This window comes from Orycteropus afer, unplaced genomic scaffold (assembly GCF_000298275.1).
Source record: "Orycteropus afer afer isolate SDZICR_OR568_19922 unplaced genomic scaffold, OryAfe1.0 scaffold00010, whole genome shotgun sequence".
Taxonomy (NCBI): domain Eukaryota; kingdom Metazoa; phylum Chordata; class Mammalia; order Tubulidentata; family Orycteropodidae; genus Orycteropus; species Orycteropus afer.
The window spans coordinates 4,581,716-4,604,974 of record NW_006921597.1 but is presented as its reverse complement, the minus strand read 5'-3'; the positions used below and the strand labels follow the sequence as shown (position 1 = coordinate 4,604,974).

Sequence of the window (23,259 nt, the reverse complement as noted above, 5' to 3'; positions counted from 1 at the left end):
TGGAGAGAACAATCATGGGAGAAAGAAGGGCTGCTTATGCACAGGGAGACAGCTCAGGGGGCAGGAGAGTATGAAGGGATGGACATTGGGAAGAGGTAACTATGGGGAGGAAGTGGAGGGGAGATGTTGCATTGTGGTAAACTGTGGTCAAAGTCATGAGACAAAGCGTATGTGAACTGCTGTATGGAAAGTGAATTTGCTCTGTAAATCTTCACCCAAATCACAATTAAAAAAAAAAAAAAAAAATCAGCCATTGGAAACCTTGTGGAGCACAGTTCTACTCTGACACACTATGAATTGGAATCAACTCAATGACAACTGGTATATGTATACACACACACACACACACACACACGGCACATCTGAATAAGGTTCAACTGTATTTGATAATTGTGTTTATCAGTTACACTCAAATACTGCTCAAATACAAATACCTCTCTTCAGTCCAAAACATCATTACCTTTTTTTTTCCTTTGTTTTTCCACCATTGTTTCTTGACTAAACTACTTTAAATGGCCTTCAAACTGATATCCCTCCTTCCACTTTTGTATCTTATATCCTCTCAAAGTGATCTTTGTTAACATATAATTGAATCATTATGTCATTCTCTTTCTTGGCTATCACTGCATTCAGAATTCAAACCTAACTCCTTATGGGACCTTACAGAATCAGTATGCCCTAGCTCCTGCCTACCTCTCCAACTCACACACACTCCTCTCCCCCTGGTCCACAGGCTTCACCCAAATTGAGCAATTATGGAATGTGCCAAGCTTCTTCACTGAGCAGGCCCGTCATACTTGTTCTGACCCCAGATAAGAATGCTCTTCACATAGCTGACTCACCTGAGAGGTCTTCCCTGATCATCTCGCCTACATTAATGTAGTCAATAACTCAAACTAAACAAATCAGTATAAGGTCATGGAAATATAATCACTATAGAAAATTCTTCTGTAACCTGTTACTCTCCTTTACTGCACCCCGTTTACCTCTATCTTTGCTCTTAACTCAGTTGTTAATTATACATTCCTCTATTTACTGTCTGCCTGTTGCCCTGGATCATGGACAATAACTCTGTCTAGGTTGTTGCTGGTAGGTGACTGACATTGAATTTGAATATGTTGTAACTCATAGCAACTTCACATTTAACAGAACGAAACTTTGCCTCGTCCTGCACCAAACTCACAATCGTCACTAAGTTTGAGCCCATGATTGCAGCCACTGTGTTAAGGCATGTTACATGTAAAATTTTAAATGTGAGACCAGGAATCACCAGTCCCAAAGCCATGACAACACTTAGAGAAACTGGATCACACAACTCTGTCCATCCTATTTGCTTTCCCTGGAGGCATTATGGACAAAAGTCTTAAATGCCCTTCCAGTCAGAAGGCCTATTAGGAATTTTCTGTGCAGCTAAAACTATTCTACAGTAGTCATGATCAGACTTAATCCATTGATAACAAGGACACGTGGACATTCAGAGGTTGTGGAAGCATTTTTCTGCATTGATTTTATTTCCATGACTTTATTGATTTATGTACCCTGAGTTATTGAAGTCTGGGGCACATGAGGGAGTGGTTGCTGGCTTGCCACAATTAATTTTAATCATTTTGACCTATTTTTTTAGTCAGATAACGTAGAGGCAGTAAATAAATACCTCACAATGCACGATGCAGACCTAAACAGCACAACCTACAAAGGAAATGAAATTTGAATATTCTGAGTATGATTTTCTAACACCAAGACTGAAAGGCCTTCCCTTATTAATGTACTCTTGGTTGTTTTTATTTTTTACCATATCTATTTGGATTTAAAAAAAAAAAAAAAAGAGGTTTAGCTTGTATGAAAAGAAATATTCTGCACTGACCTGACTGGAAAGTTAAAGCAAAACTGGCTCAATAGTTTAGGATACAATGAGTGGCTCAGAAATCCTAATGGATTTGCTTATACAAACTTGGCTGTGGTTTTAGACTTCCTACCTGGTTCATGTAGCTACTTCTTAAAAATGAGACTGTGTTACCTGAGAACAAGGTTGTATCTTTTGAAATTTAGTTTCCTGTTGGGAAGGAAAAAAAAAAAAATCAAAGTTCATTGGTCTTTTGGCCTTAGAGATGCCAAAGACTTTGCAGAAGAAGTATCTTGCTAATTCCATAAGGACATGGTGGTGTCAGCTTCTTCCAAGAAAAGGCATAGAAGCTAGAATCACCTTTATTCCCACTTCTACTATTTCATTCTCCACAATGAGATTCTGGGCACGGTATAACTTTCTCTCTGCCAGGGACCTACCAAGTCAGCACTGCAAGACCAAATAATAACTTCAATATGCTAGCAGCCCTGGGAGTCTATGGGTCAGTCAGGGAGGGTAGGAGGAGGAATGGGGAAGGTGAAAGAATGTATAAAATATTCCACTGAAATGGAAATGCTTTCTTCACAGTTCACTACTACTTATACCCAAAGAAGCAAAACCACCAGGAAAATGGTAATAGAAATATGGTGGCTTCATTCAATCAGTCACTCATTCATCTAACATATTTTCAGTGCTACACACTATGAGACAAAACTAAGAAAAACAAACTCACTGCTGTTGAGTCGATTTCAACCCATAACGACCCCTCCTAGGGTTTATGAGATGGTATCTCTATGGAAGTAGATTGCTCAGTCTTCCTTCCAAGGAGTGGCTGGTGGGTTTGAACCGATAGCCTTCTGGTTAGCAATCAAATGCCTTAGGCTGGTGGTATAGGCCACCAGTGACAGACACAAATATCTTTGAATTACGGTGATGGAAGAGTTCATCTCTTCTACCAAGTGATAAGAGTTACATCTATCTACTATCCTCTGGCATCATCATTTCATAAAATAAATTATATTTTAGTATAAAAATAGCAGGAAGGACAAAATAGAACAATGTACAATCAATTAACCACCACCTATCTGTCTGTTTGTCATACTGTAGTGGCTTGTGTGTTGCTGTAATGCTAGAAACTATGCCACTGATATTTCAATACCAATGGGTCATACATGGTAGACAGGTGTCAGTGGAGCTTCTGGAACTAAGACAAACTAGGAAGAAAAGCATAGAGATCTACTTCCAAAAATTAGCCAATGAAAACTTTATGGATCACAACAGAACATTATCTGACTTGTTGGTGGCTTTGGACATGACATCAAGAGGATCAATTACTGGAGGAGGACATTATGTTTGGTGACGTACAGGTCCAGAGAGAGGAAGGGAGACCCTCAGTTAAATAGACTGGCACAGTAAATGCAGTAACTGTGGACGTGAACATGCCAGCAATCATGGAGATGATGCAGACAGGCAACTTTCTGTTCTGTTGTGCACAGGTCAGGAGGAATCAGAGTTGGCTTTATGTCAGCTATCTATTTATGTATGTACAATATACTAAATTGAATATGTTTAGGTCTATGAAAATTCCTTACATTATCCTTATTTTTCAGTGTACCATAAAAAAAACTTCTCCATGGACTGGTGACTAGGAAGCACTGATCCTGGCCCAACCATCATTTTGCAAATCTGAATACTGAGTGGAGTGATGAGCCAAAGGCAATATAGCCAGTCAGCTGCAGAGTTAGGTCTAAACTCAAGTCTCCTAAGTTCCAACCTGGTGTTTTCTACTATACCACACAGTTTTTTTGTTTTTTGTTTGTTTTGTTTTGTTTTTGTAAATGACACAACTTCTGTCTTCAAAAAGCTCAAATATTGGAATATAGGATAGACACACACACACACACACAGGTTAGAATGTGAAAAGGGTCATGAAAGAGGTGCAATGTCCTGACAGTTCTAAGGAAGCAGAGCTTATCTGCAATTGAAAAAATTTAAGGAAGGTTGGAAGGGATAGTTTTTGCACCACACCTGAAGAATAGCTGGAATCTAGAGAAAAAAGATGATGGGAAAGGACATTCCTGGGAAAAGTAATTGTTGTTGTTGTTGTGTGCCGTCGAGTCGGCCCCAACTCATAGCGACCCCTCCTTGGGTTGCCGAGGCGGTATCACTATGAGGCGGTATCACTACGGAAGTAGATTGCCCGACCTTCCTTCCGAGGAGTGGCTGGTGGGTTTGAACCGCCAGCCTTCTGGTTAGCAGTCAAGTGCCTTAGGCACTATGCTACCAGAGCTCCTGGAAAAAGTAATAGTGCAGGCAAAAGCATGCTGGCTACAAAGTCTAAGAAACAGTCAAAATCCAGGGAGATTGCTGGATTCTAGCATAGGTATGATGGGGAATAATGGAAAATGAGGCTAGAGATGTGGTTGGTGAATAGCCACAGACAGCCTTTATGGAAGTCTTGGAATACTGGACTTTATTCCCCAGGCAAGTAAGGAATCATTGATAATTTTTGAGGGACAAATGATGCAATCAGTGATGTGCTTGATCCATTTGGCAATGATGTGTGTGATGGCTTGTGACACATTAAGACTGCAATCCAGTGACTCAGTAGGAAGCTATCACAACAGCCCATGGTGGGGAGAAGGCAGGGCCAGAAAGAGGGCAGAAGCAATGAATTAGAAACAAGATGGATCTTGGCTGAAAGCAGAAACTATCAGAAAGAAGTTTGCCTGTGCCTTATTGACTATGCAAAAGCATTTCACTGTGTGAATTATAACAAATAATGGATAACATTACAAAGAATGGGAATTCCAGAACACTTAATTGTGCTTATACAGAACCTGTACATAGACCAAGAGGCAGTTGTTCAAACAGAACATGGGGATACTGCATGGTTTAAAATCAGGAAAGGTGTGCATTGGGATTGTATCCTTTCACCGTACTATTGACCGTACTATTCAATCTTTATCCTGAGTAAATAACCTGAGAAGACAGATTATATGAAGAAGAACATGGCATCAGGATTGGAGGAACACTCATTAACAATCTGCAATTTGCAGATAACACAACCTTTCTTGCTTAAAATGAAGAAGACTTGAAGCACTCACTGATAAAGGTCAAAGACTACAGCCTTAAGTATGGATTACACCTCAATATAAAGAAAACAAAACAGGACTTTATAAAAGCCAGACCAATAAGCAACATAGTAATAAGTGGAGAAAAGATTGAAGTTGTCAAGAATTTCATTTTACTTTTATCTATAATCAGTGCCCATGGAAGCAGCAATCAAGAAATCAACTAACATATTACATTGAGCAAATCTGATGCAAAAGACCTCTTTATAAAGTGTTAAAGAGTAAAGATGTCATTTTGAAAACTAAGGTGCGCCTGACCCAAGTCATGGTATTTTCAATGGCCTTATATACATGTGAAAGCTGGACAATGAATAAGGAAGACCAAAGAAGAATTGATGCATTTTAATCATGGTGTTAGGGAAGAATACTGAATATACCACAGCCAGCCAGAAGAACAAACAAATCTGCCTTGGAAGAAGCACAGCCGGATGCTCCTTAGAAACGAGGCTGGCAAGACTTTGTCTCTCAAACTCTGGTCATATTATCAGGAGGGGCCAGTCCCTAGAGAAAGACACCATGCTTGGTAAAGTAGAGGGTCTGCGATAAAGAAGAAGACCCTCAATGGGATGGATTGACACAGTAGCTGCAACAGTGGGCTCAAACAGCATTGTGAGGATGGCTCAGTACTGGGCAGTGTTTGGCTCTGTTGTACATAGGGTTACCATGAGTCAGAAAGGATTCGACAGCACCTAAGAACAACAACAACAGAGTTTAGCAGCAGACTAGATGTAGGGAGAACCAGGTGTCCAGCCTTGGTGATAAAATGGCTTCAACAATGGGGAGGAATATAAGCAAGCATAAATGAATAATATAGTTTTCATAATATAATAAATAATATAAATGATTGTGTATCAGCAAAAAAAAACACCATGCTCCCATCTTTCAAGTGTAGACTTGCTAAAAATGTATTGGTCTTCAATATTACAAGCATATTGAAAAAGTTTACAAAGATGAATGCTTTAATAATTTTCATACTTAGAAATCCTAGGTCAATTGTCTGTTTGGTAACAATAAATTGCTCCCAATATCATGAATAATACACCAAAAAAAAAAAAAAGGAGGAGAAATTAGTATTCCAGAGCAAGAACGGACCTTGTAAGGCATAGGCCAGCTCCTCATTTTCTAGGAGGAAATACTGAAGCCTAGGAAAACTCAGTAATTTACTCAGAGTAACACAGGCAAGGAGTAGAAAACTGAGGACCAAAACCCAGGTTGCCAAATGTCTATTGCATTGGTGACTGTGGAAAAAGATTGACTGTCTTCAGGAAGACGGGGTAACATTTCAATGCAATTCCATTCCCTCTCTAGTCCTTCCTGCCTGTGTTCCTCCAAACAGGTTCCTGAGAATACTGAGGACCTACCATTGACTATTTTCTTCTTTACTTTCTCATAAGTCTCTTAAAATTCCTTTTAAAAAAAAGATGAAGTAAACAATTTTGTCATAAAATATTGGTTGTTCTAATTCTAGAATGTCAAGGGAAATGAAAACATAGCAATAGGTGGATACAGCTCACAAAAGAGAACAATTTATAGTATCCAGCATCTCCGTGACAACTCTGACCTGCAGAATGCAGACTTCAAGATTCCCTGGGGGAAAGACCTGGAGTTGGTTTGTATTATTAGAAGGCATTGTATTATATTAGGTCATATCTACATAGCCAAAAAGAATATTAAACAAGTACGCTTGTTGATTTATACAGATATGGGGGCTTATTAAACAGGCAAAAGCTGTTATCTTAAAAATGGGAGGAATTGAGTATGACTCACCTATTTTGAAAGTCAGCACATCATGAATTCACCATGGCATGACAGAGAGATCAAAACAGTTGCCTATTGACTCTAATGGGAGCTCTGGTAGCATAGTGCCTAAGGCACCTGACTGCTAACCAGAAGGCTGACGGTTCAAACCGACCAGCCACTCCTCAGAAGGAAGATGGGGCAATCTACTTCTGTAGTGATACTGCCTCAGAAATCCAAGGAGGGGTTGCTATGCGTTGGTCCGACTCAATGGCACATAACAACAACAACAACATTGATTCTAATCCCTTCAAAAGCCAGTGTAGCTCCTCAAGGTGCTAAAATTCAACTTTTTCCTTAAGGAGTAGTCTATTTAAAATAGCCTCTGCTCCCCACTCTCCTGCATGCCATTGCGGACTCAGCCTTGGAGCAATGCAGGCCAATTACTATTAATTGGAAGCCAGCATTGTGTCATGTCAGTGGACACTTGCACATGCTTTCTTATTGAATGCTCGTAACTCTATGAGATGTATTTTCAGATCAGAAAGCACAAGTTGAAAGAGGTTCAGCTACTTGCTCAAATTCACAGTTTGTCAGTAGAAAGCACAAAAATCAAAACAAGTATGTCTGCTGCCAAATTCCATGATCTTAAACAAGGTATCCTAACCCCATCAAACCATCATTGCCCCCATCCCACCCCAGATGTATACAAAACATGCATATGAGTAGAACGTACTCAGAAGCAGAAGCACTGAAGATGAGGGGAGGTAGAAAAAGTAAAAGGGATTTCAGATACCTATTTTGTTCTCTTTCATTGTGTACATAAGTCACAGCTTTCTAGTTTCGATTGAGATTACAATATTTCCTCCCCCAGCCTCTAGAACTGATCTCAATGAGGCAGGTACTATTCAGTGTTCTAGTGCACACAGGGCAGTGTTCTGATTTGCTCTACAAACGAAATTCTAAAATTGTAATATATATTCCCATGTCTCTGCCTTCATGGAAAACCCAGGATTAAAAATGCCTTAGGTAGTCTTGGAAAAGTCTAATCAGTTAACCAAATAGCTTCAACTCTTACTCCCCTCTTCTGACCCAGAGCTAATAACAAAGTGTAGCTCCAAAGCTATGTTGCTGTTATATGTTGGATCAGAGCTTGAAAAACCTTAACTATTAAAGTTTTCTGTAGGGACGCTCCATGGCTTCTGCAATTTTACTATTCAAGGAGTCCTGGTGGTTTCAGGAATTTTTAAATAGTGCCCAAAGCAGACTTTCCCTCCACTTTAGATTAAATGTGGCATCCACTCAGAAAACATGGAGTTGAGAAACTTTACAGCTGCTGATAAAGTCTGACACCGCAAGAATACTTAACATTTATTGGACTAAGGGGTTTTGTACATCATATGGGTCATGAAGTAAAGAACATCTAAGGAATCATATCCAGATGCATCAAAAAAGATAGAAACATCCTTCACACAGGAACCAAAGATTACATAACTCACCTTCCCCTGCCCGCACATAGCAAGCAGTTGATAAATGTCTAGTAAATGAGTGTTTCTCTTCTAGTGTTTTCATTGTCAGAGCACTGGTTGAAAAGTAGAGTAGCCAATCCAAAAGATTTTGAATGTAATACTATAAATTCATTTTGCTGCAAGCAGCCCCAAAATAAAAGTATGCAGTTTTCAAGTAGAGCAAGCAAAAAACAAACAAACAAGTTTCACAGCAGAACCCTATTAACTAGGCAATTTATGAAAAGATGAAAGACAATCCAATTTACAAAATAGGTATTAACATGCAAATTTTAGGGAATTGCATAGAATGAGACAAGTAGTAAATCCATCCGGTCATTTCTTCAAAACACCATCCTAAATTCCACTGTTTAGAATGCCCACATTAATTCTAGACCTGGCCTCTCCCTCTATCTCTCCCCACCCATCTGGCTAATTCATAAGTGTGTCTCAATGTCAGATAAAGCTTCAACTCTTCCAGGAAAACTTCCCTCATTCCTCAAACCAAAAAAACACTGTCCACATCTCTGTTGTGGAATTATTCCACTGTATTATCATTACATATTTATGTGTCTTTTCCTCAACTAAGACTTCTTTTTCTTGTGGGAGAAATAAGTCTTAATCAGATCTATTTCTCTGCTAAGCCTGAACATAGTAAATCCTCAATAAATATTTGTGGAATGAATAAATAAGTGAATGTATCAGAGACATAAAAACATACAGATTTTAGGTGTGACTAGTGATCATGTGATGGTAAATTTATCTGAAAGTGTCAATGGCAACAGTGAGTCTTAAGTGGAGTTTGAGACTCTTGATAACTGATGTGGTATGACAGAAGGACACACAGAAAACTGCAGATAAGAGGGAAAGTATGAATTAAACCTGACTCCACGGCACATAACAACAACAACAACAACTCCTCGGAAGGAAGGTTGGGCAATCCTACTTCCGTAGTGATAATGCCTTGGAAACCCAAGGAGGGGTCGCTATGAGTCGGGGCCGACTCGACGGCAAACAACAACAACAACACTTACAAAGGAATCCCAGATGAACAGAAGTTTGCCTGATGTAGCAAAGATTGTGAACACAAGTACAAGTAGAGAGAAACATGAAAAGAACTTAGGACGTTTGGTCCCCTTGGTCGAAGATCTTGCCTCTGATCTAAATCTAGACTATCCCAGCTGCTACTAGGCATTACAGTGTTGTCATCACCAGAGCCTTATGTGCACTGTAAGCCTGGTGACTCATATTCCAACTCTTCAGTGCCATGCAGAAAGACTAAGTATTTCTTACCAAAAGCAAGAATACTTTTAGTAGCACAGGCAGCCTCTTACCTGCTGATTCTGATAGGCTGTGACTGTGGTGAACACAGTCTCAGGAAAATTGAATGTTTTCACTCCATCCCCAACGGGGACAGGTTTGGTGGGTGAAAGGTCGCTGCTGAAGTCCTTGCGAATCACATGAACTCTAGGCTGATATTTGTGCATAGAGTGCAGAATGATCTGAAATGAGAAGGGAAAATATTATGCCAAGATTGGCTTTAAGAGCCTTATAACTCTTCAAGCTCATTTGAACAACAAATCAGAAGATAGAAGTACTATGGGAAGGACACAGGCTGGAAATGGGATGCACGGGAAACTTGAAATCAGGATATAGGCCCGTGTTATTTTTTGTTGTTTATCCATCATCAAGTCAATTCTGACTCATAGTGACCCCATATGGGTCATGACAGAACTATGCTCCATAGCCTTTTAAAGGTTGTGACCTTTTGGAACAGATCTCCAGGCCTGTCTTCTGAGGCATCTCCAGGTGGGTTTGAACTGCCAACCTTTCAGCTAGTAGTTGAGCACTCAATTGTTTACATGACCCAGGGACTGCTTATACATGCCCATGGGATGAATGATTAGTAACTGAGCATTAGATGAACCATATAACGGGCATCTCAATCGCAGATGGTGGGCATAATATGTTTGCTTTGATTGGATGAGTTTAAAATGGCTGTTCTGGTACTAGTGGATAACACTCCACTCAAAGGTCTCAGAACCTCTTGCATGTGACAAGTTGTTTGCTCCAACTTCAACTTTACAGCACGTACTCAGACTCTTTAAATACTACATGTTATTGTTTGGCACTAGTTGTGTTTCTAGAAGTTCTTTGATGTCATTTGAGAATGAATGAGTACTTGTGTTCTCCCTCCCTCAGAAAATTGTCATTTCCTTGAAGATAGAAGCCATGGTTTTAGCTTCTTTTCAATCTTCTCATAGCATCCAGTATGGATCCTGGCATTCATTGAAACCTCAATACACATTTCACTGCCAAAAATAAATTAATGACATTCACTGCTCCAATTATACCTGGAAAGCCTTAAGACCTAGTCTTCTCATAAATTCATAAATCCTTTAATCAGCCAAACTGTCACTTCAGATATTTCCCTTAGGTTATTGCCTTGTAAGTTATCCTACTGAATGCTGTTATTTTCTTTTACCGTTGTTTAATTTGACATGTGTTTCTCTCTTGCCTCCCTGACTGGACTGTAAATCCTTGTAGCACAAGAACTTTGTCTGATATACTTTGTCTGATGTATAGCAGGTGTTTGCTAAATGTTGGATTTTTAATAAATGAAATTTCACAAGAGGGAAAAAAAAAATTACGCTTAATCTTAAGACTTATAATGACATGGAGAGTCTTATTTTACCTGACTGAAAAATCCTTGGCCTACTCATTCTAGAGTAAAAAGGGAAACAGGAAAGAAAGTAGAGATAAAATTCTTTGACTCACATGTCCTTGATCATCCAGTTCATTGTTGGTCAGCTTGAGTTTGTCAAAACTGACGACCTGTCTCATCCAGGTGTCTCCAGAAGCTAGAGAATCAGGGTGAATATAAACTCTTGGGGGTACGGGGGAATCAGCATTGCCTGCCACCATCCACTTGGAGCTGTGATACACATATCTGAGATAGACAGGGAGAGAAAGGAGAGTTCATAGACAAATGCAAAGAGGGGACAGAAGCTCAGGAAATGAGCAGAGATAGGAGAAAGAAGGACAAGAAAAGAGATACCAAGAATAAAGAATAAAGATGTAATAGGGGTGAAACAAGGAGCTCTGGTAGCATAGTGCCTAAGGCACTTGACTGCTAACCAGAAGGCTGGCGGTTCAAACCCACCAGCCACTCCTCGGAAGGAAGGTTGGGCAATCCTACTTCTGTAGTGATACCACCTAGGAAACCCAAGGAGGGGTCACTATGAGTCGGGGCCGACTCGATGGCACATAACAACAACAACAACAGGGGTGAAACAGAATGCAAAAGAGAAAGAGAGAAGGGGATACACAAGGAAAATGAGATAGAGATGAAGGAAAAGGTGGGTGGGGGGAGGACAGAGAAGTGTTGTGGTTAATGGTCAAAGCTCTCCTAAGGAAGATATTCTCACAGCCCCTTTCTTTTTGTTCCCCCTCCTTGCCAAGCACCTCTGTGTGCATGCAGGCATTTGAACCCACATTATCTAGCAACGGGAGAGGTATTTTACTACACTCTTTCATCTTTCAAATGCAAACCATATAATCTAATCCCTTAGCTACTTGTTCAGGATTTGGTTCCTTACAGAAAAACATCTCCTATACTGTCCTGTAAAACATAGCCATGAGCAGAGACCCTCTATGTCTTCCATTTGTTAACCATTTGCTTGCTAAGATTCTGAATTTTGAGGCATTTCTATGAGAATAGAAGGTCTTTGCCTTAGTGCAGTCATTCCCAGAAAGACCGCCACATCTTCCCAGTTAGTGTTCTCTTTGCTGAACCTACTTATGAGCTTAATCATCTTCCACATTATTCTCCCACAAGGCTACTCAAAATGAGATGTTCTGGGTAGCAAAGGAGGTCAGTTTACCAGACTTTGACCACTGTGCTATAGTTCCAGATAGCTCTCTCCATGGATCTGTCACTTCCCTGCTTCTCAGTTCTAAAGGACCATGTGAGAACTGGACCCTGGCAAACAGAAGCACTCAGTTAAAATCCAAGTCTCAAGATCCTCTAAAACAGATCTGAAGCATCCCCTCTCCTATGACCTATAACTTAGACAACTTCTTTTTCAGCCAGCTCTTCCAGCTATACTAGTCGTAACCTTTCTCACTGATCTCTCACCTCCAATGTATGGGTTTATGGCTGAGGTCTCAGACTTCATATCTTTGAATAATGAGCCATGATTCACTGATTTAACTGAGATCTCAATGACTGACTTATTTTGGAAAAGAACTATGTATAAAGCCATCCAACAGACATGGAGACTTTGTGGAGTTTTTTTGTTTTGTTTTAAGCTTTATACCTGGGCAAATGCCACCTTTTTGATCTTGTTAGGTTGATTGTTCTAAAGAGTATGTACCTCCCTGGTGTTATTGTTCACCTTATAAGCCTGTCTATCATTTGGCTCAAAGTTGAGCAAGAGGTGACTTCAGTTCCAGGCTTGAAGGGTGACCTTGTGGCCTTTTAATGACTTTGGGGAAGTTATTTAACAAACTCACTCACAACCCATATTAATGAACAATAACCAAAAATACCAAACCCACTGCCATTGAGTCGATTCTGACTCATAGCAACCCCCTGGGTCTCAGAGGTGGTAAATCTTTATGCAAGTAGATTGCCTCATCTTCCTTCCATGGAACAGCTGGTGGGTTTGAACTGCCAACTTTCTAGTTAGCAGTCAAAGGCCTTAGGCACTGCACCACCAGAGCTCCTTATTAATGAACAATAATTCTCACTAATTAGATGTTCCTCTTGAGGTGGTACCCAATTCTATTCTTCCTGTCCATCATCCACAAAATAATTTATCAGATTGTATGTACTACCCTGTCCCCTTCTCTTTTCCTTCTCCAAAATAAATCATTCCAACTCATTTATCATTCATTAATGCAGTAATTTAATTTCTTAATCACTTTCAAGACTGATAGAATCTCAGCTATAGAGCCACTCAATTTTCACTTCTCTGGAACACATTACAAAATTCTAATCACTCTAAACACATAGGAAAGATTCCAGATTAAACCATTACTGAGCCCTAATTTCCTCCCTCCAATTACTACTTCCTGCCACTACTTTCTACCACAGGCCATTGACATATCCCCCATTCCTTATTCCCTATACATACACTGTGAAAATGCTTCATTTAATGAGTCTAAAGAACCCTGCTGGAATACTGAAGATGCCCACAATTCCACATCCCATAGTCATCATTACCTGTATCTTTTATTGTCCACAGGCACAATATCCATTGCTATGTAGTACTGCTGATGTGGGTCTAGCCCGGTGATTTTCACTCTCATGGCAGGAAACATTCTCCTAGGAAGGGTAAGAAGGTAGTAAACTCAGCAATAAAAGATGGAGGAGGAGTAGAATAAAACTTGAAAAGTCTTTTTATTAGGAACTCTAAGTACATCAGAGCCCAATATCCTCTAATTCTCAAAGTTGGCAAATTTTTTTTAATTGGAAATTACTACTATAAAATATGCTAGGGATTTATATTGCTGAAATAGTGCCTCTTAACTGAAATTGACCAGTTTGATGATTCATGTATTAGTAAGGCTCATAATATACATGCTACCTTGGTCTATAAATTTATGCATACAGTTGATACAATTCCCTTTGTAATAACAATGATTTCTATATATATATTAACTATATTATTAATATTTAATGTAATCTATATGTGTGTGTAGCCACACATACATTGCAAACCAGACTATAATATCGTTAAATATACCACTAAAAACGTAATTTATCTCTTCTTATTACCCAAAATGTTTCTCATTGTAGATGATTATGAAATATTTTTAATTGAGTGAATCTCTTTTAAAATGATTTCTCTAAAAATAATCTCTCAAGAAAAGAAGAAAAAAAAGGAAGTTGTTCTCTCTTCCCAAGCAAAGGGTCACTAACGTTGGTTTTCCTGTTTTATTTTTTTAAAAAACTATAAAATTTTCTGAGAGTTCTCAGGCTGTCAACATGTGTGTTGGAGGAAGAACCTTTCAGAATAGGGAGCCAATAACAAATGAATTTTAGTGGCCTCCAGCAATACCTTGTTTCTACCACAATGGCTTGTTAAACTTGCCAAAGAAAGCAAGGTCAGGATATGACACTTTACAGCTACCCTCATAATTGAAGAGAGGAGGAGAGGGAACAGCCCAAAAGAGGTATAGAGTTTCAAAAAGTCTAGAATAAAGTTCACCATTCTTCTTTAACCATCAGAAGGAAGAAAAACATCAAGCTTTTTTGTATGTCATTCATTTAGGGGCCAGACATAAAAAGTGCTCAGTTCAAAAATTTGGATTGGTCTGAATGCACTCTTAGGATACTTGTATACAAAATGCGACATTAAGCTTAACCATCTGGGGCCAGTTAGCTGAGCTGGGCAGAGCACAGTTCTAATGAGGTCAAGGTCACAGGCTTGATCCACATATGGCTTAATTGGCTTTGCTCCATTTCACGGTCATAGACCATACCCTGACCCCAGACAGCCATCTTGAAAATATGCACTGTTTGGTTACATTTGGGGCTCCCTGTGCTAGTTATACACTTCACTAATCGTCCTGGAAAAGCAACTCAAAAATCAAATGTCTTCTGACAGTAGGTCAGTGACATCATAACCTTATTTGAGGGAAGATGCAAGAGGGATCATATTGTTAATGTCTAAGTATTTAAAAATTCACAAATAATAATATATAGCCATTCCTCCATTCCCACATTAGTACTTCTCAGAAACTCATATTGGTATATTATTTTAGATTTCCTCCCCCTTCCTCTGCAAATTCAATTAGAAAGCCTTATATTTTGGTTTTGTCCAAGTGAAATTTTATAGTGGGATAGTAGTCATAATGACAAAGTCTAACAGTCACTATAGGTTAAGCACTTTGAGTCACATTAATTCTTTCCAAAAACTTGGGAAACTTGGTCGATACATTTAAATACAGGTTGTATAAAACCAAACCAAACTCATTGCCATCAAGTCAGATTCAACTCATAGTGACCCTTCCTTGGGTTTCCGAGGTGGTATCACTACAGAAGTAGATTGTCCAACCTTCCTTCCGAGGAGTGGCTGGTGGGTTTAAACCACCAGCCTTCTGGTTAGCAGTCAAATGCCTTAGGCACTATACCACCAGAGCTCCTACTACAGGTTGTATAATTCCTTTCTTAATAACAATGATTTATGATTGCCCTGTATATGTGAATGGTTAAAGAACATCTTAATAGCAATGAGCAGAAAGTCCTCTCATTTGTTACCTGAGATAAAGAAATGGGGTTCCTCTATACCTATACAGAGACTATGCTTCATTGAGAGAGATGGATTTTTTTTATGACTTTAAGAAAAGGAAGTGAATGTTTTTAAATTAAGTACCTGTTTTCTCTGAAACACTTACTATATGACTTTGAGTAGAGAAGCTACCTGTCTCTTCCCAGTACACAAGTCCTAAAATGACTGAGTTGTGTGACTTTGGGTAAATCATTTAACTCCATCAACTATAAAACAAGGAAATGGGACTAGATATTCTCTAAGGTTCCCCCTGCTTTAAGATTCTATGATTGTTTCAATTCTCTAATTAAAGACTTACCAAAAGTTGCCTTTTATGTTTGCCAGTATTATAACACAGAATACCAAGTGAAGTCATAACTCTGGAGCAAAACTAGTTTTTCATATTCCACAAAATGAGATGTATATTTGGTTTTAATATTATGGCTAAATTTAGGCCAGTTGTTTTGTCTTTCAAACCCATTAATCCTTCCAAATGCCTCTGTCCATGGTGCTGATATACAGATTATGTTGGTGCATGCTAAGATTGAGGGTTCTAGAGACTGCAGTAGTTCTGAATCAACAGAATTAAATTTTGGGGTGTGGCAACAGGTATGTGGTGACTAATATTTCTAGGAAGGAAGAAGGACATGAATTTATGCATAAATAAGGCCCTAAGAAAATGGCAGTTTGAATTAAAATTGAAAAGGACTTTGCATAAGAAGGAAAATGAAGAGAGAAGAGAGAAATCAACTGAGAGAGTGGAGAGAGAATGAAGGAAATCTACAGAAGAGAAATCCTTCTTTGTATGTTTCTGAGGTGTTCCAGAATTAACTGAGCAGTTACATGTAGCAATAGAAACAGCTCAATACAGAATAAATGAATGTAACTTCTAAATCTACAAAAGGACTCCAGTATAACTAAAGAAAACACCATGACTGTATTGGAGAATATCTAGATGTATTCATGTATAAAAGTAAATCTATGAATACAATGGTATGGAAAAGAAAATGTTGTTGAAGAAATCATGAAATGAGGTCACGGCACAGAAGGATTATCAAGAAGGTGCTGAAATAAGCTGAATTTACTGAAGTGTAACTTACTGAGTGAGGAGTATGATATTGGGAACAAGAGTTACTTGAATACACATACCTAGTGATACAAAAAATAAAATAAAAACTAGAAACATAGAAAAAAAAAAGTGTAATATTTCCTCCCACCAAAACAATCATCTACCAAAAACTAAGCAAAAAATAAAAACTTTTTCCTTTAATTATTGTTTTCTTCTAAGTTTTAATATCTCAAAATGTGCATGAAGACCAAGCAATAAACAAATATAATACTGAAAGTAACTCCTTCGAAGTTACTCCTCCTAGGAAGCTTTTTAATGGTTTTATTCACTACTAACAACTAAAGAAGGAAGAGAGTTCCAGAAGACAAAGAATAAGGACAAGATTTCATGTTCATTTTACCCAGTGTTTCTGTGGTATTATATGTTATTCGGAGGTTTCTCTATACGCATTCAAGTAAACTGGATCCAATCTTTTTTTTTTTTTTAATATCCATATTCACGCAGATAGCTTATGAGGAATGAAGCAGGTCTTTCTAGGTCTCCATGAGACTATGTAGACTGACTGAAAATATTAAAGTAGCATAATATTTTTGTTTAGCTTCAATTAACTTTCCTATATACTCAAAATCTTAGTCCAAGTTGAGTTTGATCTATATCATCTTCATTTTTAATCCAAAGGGCAAGAACTACAATCATTTCTTAGTACAGACTTTTAAATAATTAAGATTATTGTTTTGGAGTCAGGCTGATTTGTCAGGAGTTCTGGAGCTTTCTCCTTAATACCCATGTGGGCTCAATCAAGTTAATCTACCTCTTTTAGCCTCTGTCCCCTCATCCATAAATGGGAACGATAATATCTTACCTCATAGGATAGCTGTGAAGTTTAAATGAAGGAATTTATGTTGAATGTCCTGCCCAAACAGATATTTAAGTTTGGAAAATTAAAACAAACAAAGAAAAAGGAGTAACTTAACCAAAAGTGTTTCTTTCAACAGCAATTGTGTTTACAAAATTTTTGTCATGCTAGTTAGATATTTTGTGAAAATTTCCTCCAGATTGCCATTAATACTTTATAATAAATACAATCCAAGAATAAAGCAAAAGGGATCAATGAGCAGGGTTCAGAACATGCACCAATTCCAATTCTTAAAAATCCTTTAAAAAATGTCTGATTGCTTTAACTGCCTTAAAAGATGCACGCTGTTGTTTAGGGAGCAAACTCTATTTATTTTGAAAACATTGGATGGTAAAGTAAACACTTGCTTTGGAAATGCACCTTTTAGCTGTTTAGATAAAGTATTAGCTAAACTGCATTTGAAGGTAAGAAATGTTTGCGTGGATACAGGTGAGTTAAGTTTCAGTGGCCCCTGGAGGAAAATAGCAATATCATACTAAACACAACAGGACCACTTTACCAAGATGTTCAGACGCAAGAAAGTGAGGGCAAGTTGCTCTGACTCCACAAATATATGAAAAGAAAATATGTAACAGCACCTACTTTTGATCTTCACTCTTTGAATTTGACTATGGAACATATCCTTACCTGCCTGCTTTGGTGATGATCATTTCAGTTCCAATATCATGGAACCTTTTCCAGAGATCAGCACATTGCAGCTCCACCTGAATCTCCTCCATGGAGGACATAGTGGCAGGCACAGGGCCTGCAGCACCAGAGGTCAGGTCACGGTGAGTGTCAAAGGAGCAGGAAGTCCTCTCAGTGAGCACCTCAGAATCCGAACCAGTGCTCTGCTCGGAATCTGCAAAAGAAACAATCAAGCCTTAGGTGAGAAACTGCTGAGCACCTGCCCTAAAAAAATATGTGTGTGTGAAATGGGGAAAGGGGTGAATAAAAGGAGATGAGAAGCTCCAGAGCACAGCACTCAGGGTATTTTATTATTTTTTTTATGATTTGTTTTTTGTGATTTACAACCTTCTTTCAGGTTTCTTGTTTCCAACATGGCATCTGGCATTTTAGTAAGTTTTAGCAACAGCTGAAGAAAATTGGTCCACAACAGGCAATGTGAAGTGTACTAATGTCACCATGTTGAAGAGAATGAAGGCAAACTGCGGTGACAACAACAACAAAGTGTCAAATTAAAAAATAGTAATAATTACAGCCTATTGCTCCAAATCTAGATTAGGCAATTTCATTGGGGTGGGAGGGAATTTGATGTTTTCTTTAATTCCATACCACTTGCCATCACTGTCCATCAGGCAGTTATTTTTAAGCACAGCCATTTTTCCTCCACTTACTTATATGCCCCAGTGATCAAAAGTAATGAAAAGTTGTTTGGGATCTTTAGAAACATTTTGTCATCTATTTGAGTAAATGGCTTTTCCTAAGAGTCCTATCAGACCATTTTGGATTAAAAACAAAGTCTTTTGTGAGGCAAGGATGTAAGCATATGGAAAAAGTTACCCAAGAAGGCGGCTGAAACAAAGGGAATAAATGAGTTCAGGAGACACCTTGATTGGTTTCTGAAGTATGGGCAGAGGGGAAGGGTGATCAAAACAGGAAGGTGGGATTGAGAGCAACCAAATAAAAAGCTGGCATGCTGGGCCAGATGGTCCTTTCCTGTGTCTTCTGTGCTCAAGGGGAGAAGCAGCATGAGGGGGCAGGGATGAACGTAGACTGATGGAGAAGACCAGAGTGAGATTTACCAGGAAAGTATTTTTCTGCAATTTTTTTTCAATTTACTTTTAGGGGCCTGATGCCAACAACTGAATGTTCTAAGATTTTCTTAATTAAGATTAGCTAGTATAATTTTCTTAAGTCCCATGATGGTGCAAGCAAAGTCTAAGAACCTTTTTCTCTAACTCACTCTTAACATGCAGAACTCTTGATTGCTTCCCCCGTAAGTAAACACATTTGTTAATAAAGATTGGAAACAGCAGTGTCTTACTCTGACAACTGACTCTTCAATGATCTCAAAGGTCAGAGGTTCTTGGGCATCAGTCCTTGTCAATTGTGAGATGAAGGAAGGATGGAACAGAATGCCAAACCATCTTGCTGCCACATCCTCACTTACCTGTCGTAGATTTCTAGGCCTATGAACAACTCATCCCACAATTCCTTTACTTTTCTTTCCTTCTATCCCTGATAGGTTTCTCTCTAAAATCCAGGCAGCATCTCTGGCAAGAGTCTCCCACAACTTTTCCAAAGCCCACAGGGAGCCAGGTGCCCATAGGGAGTAAAGAAGTGTCATTGCTCTCCCTTCTCTCTAGTTCCTTCTCCTTGCTTTCTAAAAGCTATTCAGGTCTCTGCAGAACTGCACCAAACTCTTAAGTAAAGGGGAAGTTTCTGACCAAAAACTTCAGTTTATCTAAAATTCACTAGCCCCAATCACCATCTTCACCAAAGACAAACAAACAAACAAACATTTTGTAACTAGGATTTGGATGTCTACACATACAATTTTATACCTCAGACTAAAGAGCTACTTTTGGTCTCCTTCAAGCACAGAAAAGTGGAACTACTTTTCTAAGATGAGAACTGCTGTTAAATGACAAGTCTCTGTCCTAAGCTGATTATGCCTTTCAGTAGCAGGGCATTACATCATCACATGCTCAGTCAAACAGAGTAGCTCAGATTCCTCAGACATGGATCCCCAAATCACATTTTGTTTCTGTAATATCCCAGGAGTTGCTTACTTATCACAAGTATTGTGAATTTTTCAAAAACTTTCAAAATTTAAAAAAAAAAAAAAAGGCTTGTCTTACCTCTGAGAGCAAAGTGTTATGAAGTTTCCTCACCATACAGCTCTACGATTATGAAAAAGTTGGAAAGAGATCCCTAAGTAGGGCCCATTAGAAATTTTGGACACATGATTTCCCCAGCGTGTGTTTATGAAGGGAGAGGGAAGGAAAAGATATCCCTGCACTAAGTGATAAATATTTAATGGCAGCCAAATAGAGGATGGGATTGGAATAGGTACTACAGCTGGAGAATTAGGAAATAAGAGACTCTGCTATGAACTCACTGTGTTATCTGGAATAAAATGGATACACAAAATATAACTGTCAAATGGATAAATAAATACAGAAGCAGACTGCCCATTTTCCTTGCATGGAGCAGCTTGTAGGTTCAAACCACTGACCTTTTGGTTACCAGCTGAGCACTTTAATCACTGCCCCACCAAAGCTTCTTAGTGATAACCCAAATAACTTCCATTAGAAGCATCAAATTTAAAACTGTTTGGGCAAGACAAGTTAAAGGAAGAAAAAGAAAGACTTGACGCCCAAATATATATTATCATAAAAGGTAAGGGGGTGTTTAAAAGGTTTTGCAATTTAAATGAAATCCATCAAAAAGCACCTACCAGCATGTGGCCCTATATGAGGTTCCAGGTAGATAATTTGAAACAGAAGTTTCCCAGTTAATATTGATTAATTATGTGTTTACTGAGTGCTTACTATGTGCCCAGCATTGTGTTAGATTCTGACAAATACCAAAGGACCCAAAGAGGCCCTTCTTCAAGGTACTTACAGCATAAGTGGAGACGGAGAACATTCACAGACAATCAGAGACTAACACAAATACTACCACACAGTTTTCCACACCATTACATATTGCCTTGTGTATCTTATAGGATCTCAGAAAAGAGAGGGCTCTAATAGGGCTGGAACAGTCCTGGGAACCCAGAGTTAGTAGAAAGTCTACTTTGGAAAGTAGGACAAGTCTATGGAGGCATAGGTAGCATCTGCCTATTTGAAAAGAATTTTCAAAGACAGTTAATTTTTTCCCTAAAAATACGCTGAGCTTCTTGATTGTCATCCTCTCACAAAATGGAGCCCAGTGACATTTACATGCAGAATGAAGGCACCAACCTACATTTTCAAGTACATGAATACACTGTGTAATTTTCCATTCTCAGTTGTTTATTAGATATGATAACTAGGAAATAAAAATTTATGTTATATTTTATAGGGTTTTTTTTTTAACTTCCAGAGGAGATCAGTCCATCTGAAAGGTAAACTATAGTACAATACCCTTAAAATAATAATCTCCAAGTCAAGATCAACAGCCTAGATAAAAATACTTTTTAATCTTTTTAAAATGCATTTTGAAATCATAGTTACATAATATATTCAGGATAACTGACCAATAACTGCAGATTGAACAATAAAGTATTAATCAGAATGTACAATCAAGTTACCTAAGCTGATAAGAAATACATAGCTGATTATTTCAATCAAATCACATCATCTATTCAGAAATATAATTATTCCTTTGAAGATCAGAAAACACCTCTGTGTTTTCAAGTTCTTTCATTCTTATTAATTTGTGACTTCCTGTCTTCAAAAACAATAACCATTAGGAGCTCATTTGTATGACCCAGAAAGACTCCTTGCCTATCAGATGCCTTTATATACAGTATTTTAACAAAAGAAGTTTCAATAAATTGGGAACATAAATGATAATGTTATACATAACCAAGGAAGTTTAACATGAAAACTTACAAACTTGCACTGAACCAGTCACTGGAGAACATCAGTGAATCAGAGGACCAAACCAACATATCTTTTCCCATCAAAGAAAAACAAAAACAAAAAACCCACAAATCCCTAAAAAGGAAATGCTAACTTTAGTTCAAAATGTCACCCACTATCTCTGACCTATTTGTGCTTTCATAATAATGAATACCAGTCCCTGGAGAAGGATATCATACTTGGTAAAGCAGAGAGTCAGCAAAAAAGGAGACAACCCCCAACAAGATGGATTGACATGGTGGTTGCGATGATGAGCTCAAGTATGGCAACAATTCTGAGGATGGCAAAGGGCCCGGCAGCATTTCATTTCGTTGTACATAGGGTCACTATGAGTAAGAACATACTCAATGGAATCTAACAACAAAAGCATAATACTAAGTTCACACAGAGTGAGTTCCATTCTCAATTCATGGATAAGGGTAGCAATAATAAAATAAGTTCTTAATTTCTATTTTAAACATTATCTCATCTATCCTCCCAGTTGATAAAATAAACATGGCATATATTTTTATGTCTATTTTGTGGATCAGGAAATTGAGACTGAGAAATTGAAAACTAACATAGACTAGCTCCTGATCCAAGAGCTGATATCTGTCTCCAATATCAAATTAGCTTCAACCCTGGCCAAAACAAAACCAACTGCCATCAAATCAATTCTGACTAATGACAACCCAATGTGTTTCAGAGCAGAACTGAACTCTATAAGCTTTTCCATAATTGGGTTTCAATTTTCTGAAATTAAACACAAGTGCCACTTCCATAAGACTAATTTTTTGGAAGTAGATCACCAGGCCTTTCTTCTGAGACACCTCTCAGTGCACTCAAACCACCAACCTTTTGGTCAGCAGCCAAGTATGTGAACTGTTTGCATCACTCGGGGACTCCAGTAATTCTAAAGCACTTCTCAAATATTTTGGCCATTCTTACAACTAAAATGTCTTAAACATGTTTGATCTTGCCCAAGTCACTATTCTGGTACCCAATTTCATTAATATTTATAGCACAGCACATGCACATTTGATTAGAGGTGCTATAAAGTTCCTTTTAACTCTACCATTTAATGGATGTATTAGTTGTGCAGCTTAGAGACCACCGAGTCTAACAACAGCAAACCAACCACAATAAATGGATTTGGTTGTCATGTGTAGAAAATGCTTTAAATTATAGTGTGATTTGATTTCAATGATCATTTAATACCAAAATT

At 38.3% G+C, this 23,259-nt stretch overlaps 1 protein-coding gene across 1 annotated transcript in view; it reads right to left on the bottom strand.

Moving 5' to 3' along the window:
* The window catches only part of TBX15 (T-box transcription factor 15), a 131,122-nt gene that overhangs the window by 49,308 nt on the left and 58,555 nt on the right, over nucleotides 1-23,259 (bottom strand). The window contains exons 2-5 of the mRNA XM_007948561.2: nucleotides 18,109-18,322; nucleotides 13,447-13,548; nucleotides 10,998-11,169; nucleotides 9,554-9,721 (exon numbers count right to left, since the gene is read on the bottom strand). Coding sequence (XP_007946752.1) covers nucleotides 9,554-9,721; nucleotides 10,998-11,169; nucleotides 13,447-13,548; nucleotides 18,109-18,322 — 656 coding nt within the window. The remainder of the gene's footprint in view (nucleotides 1-9,553; nucleotides 9,722-10,997; nucleotides 11,170-13,446; nucleotides 13,549-18,108; nucleotides 18,323-23,259) is intronic.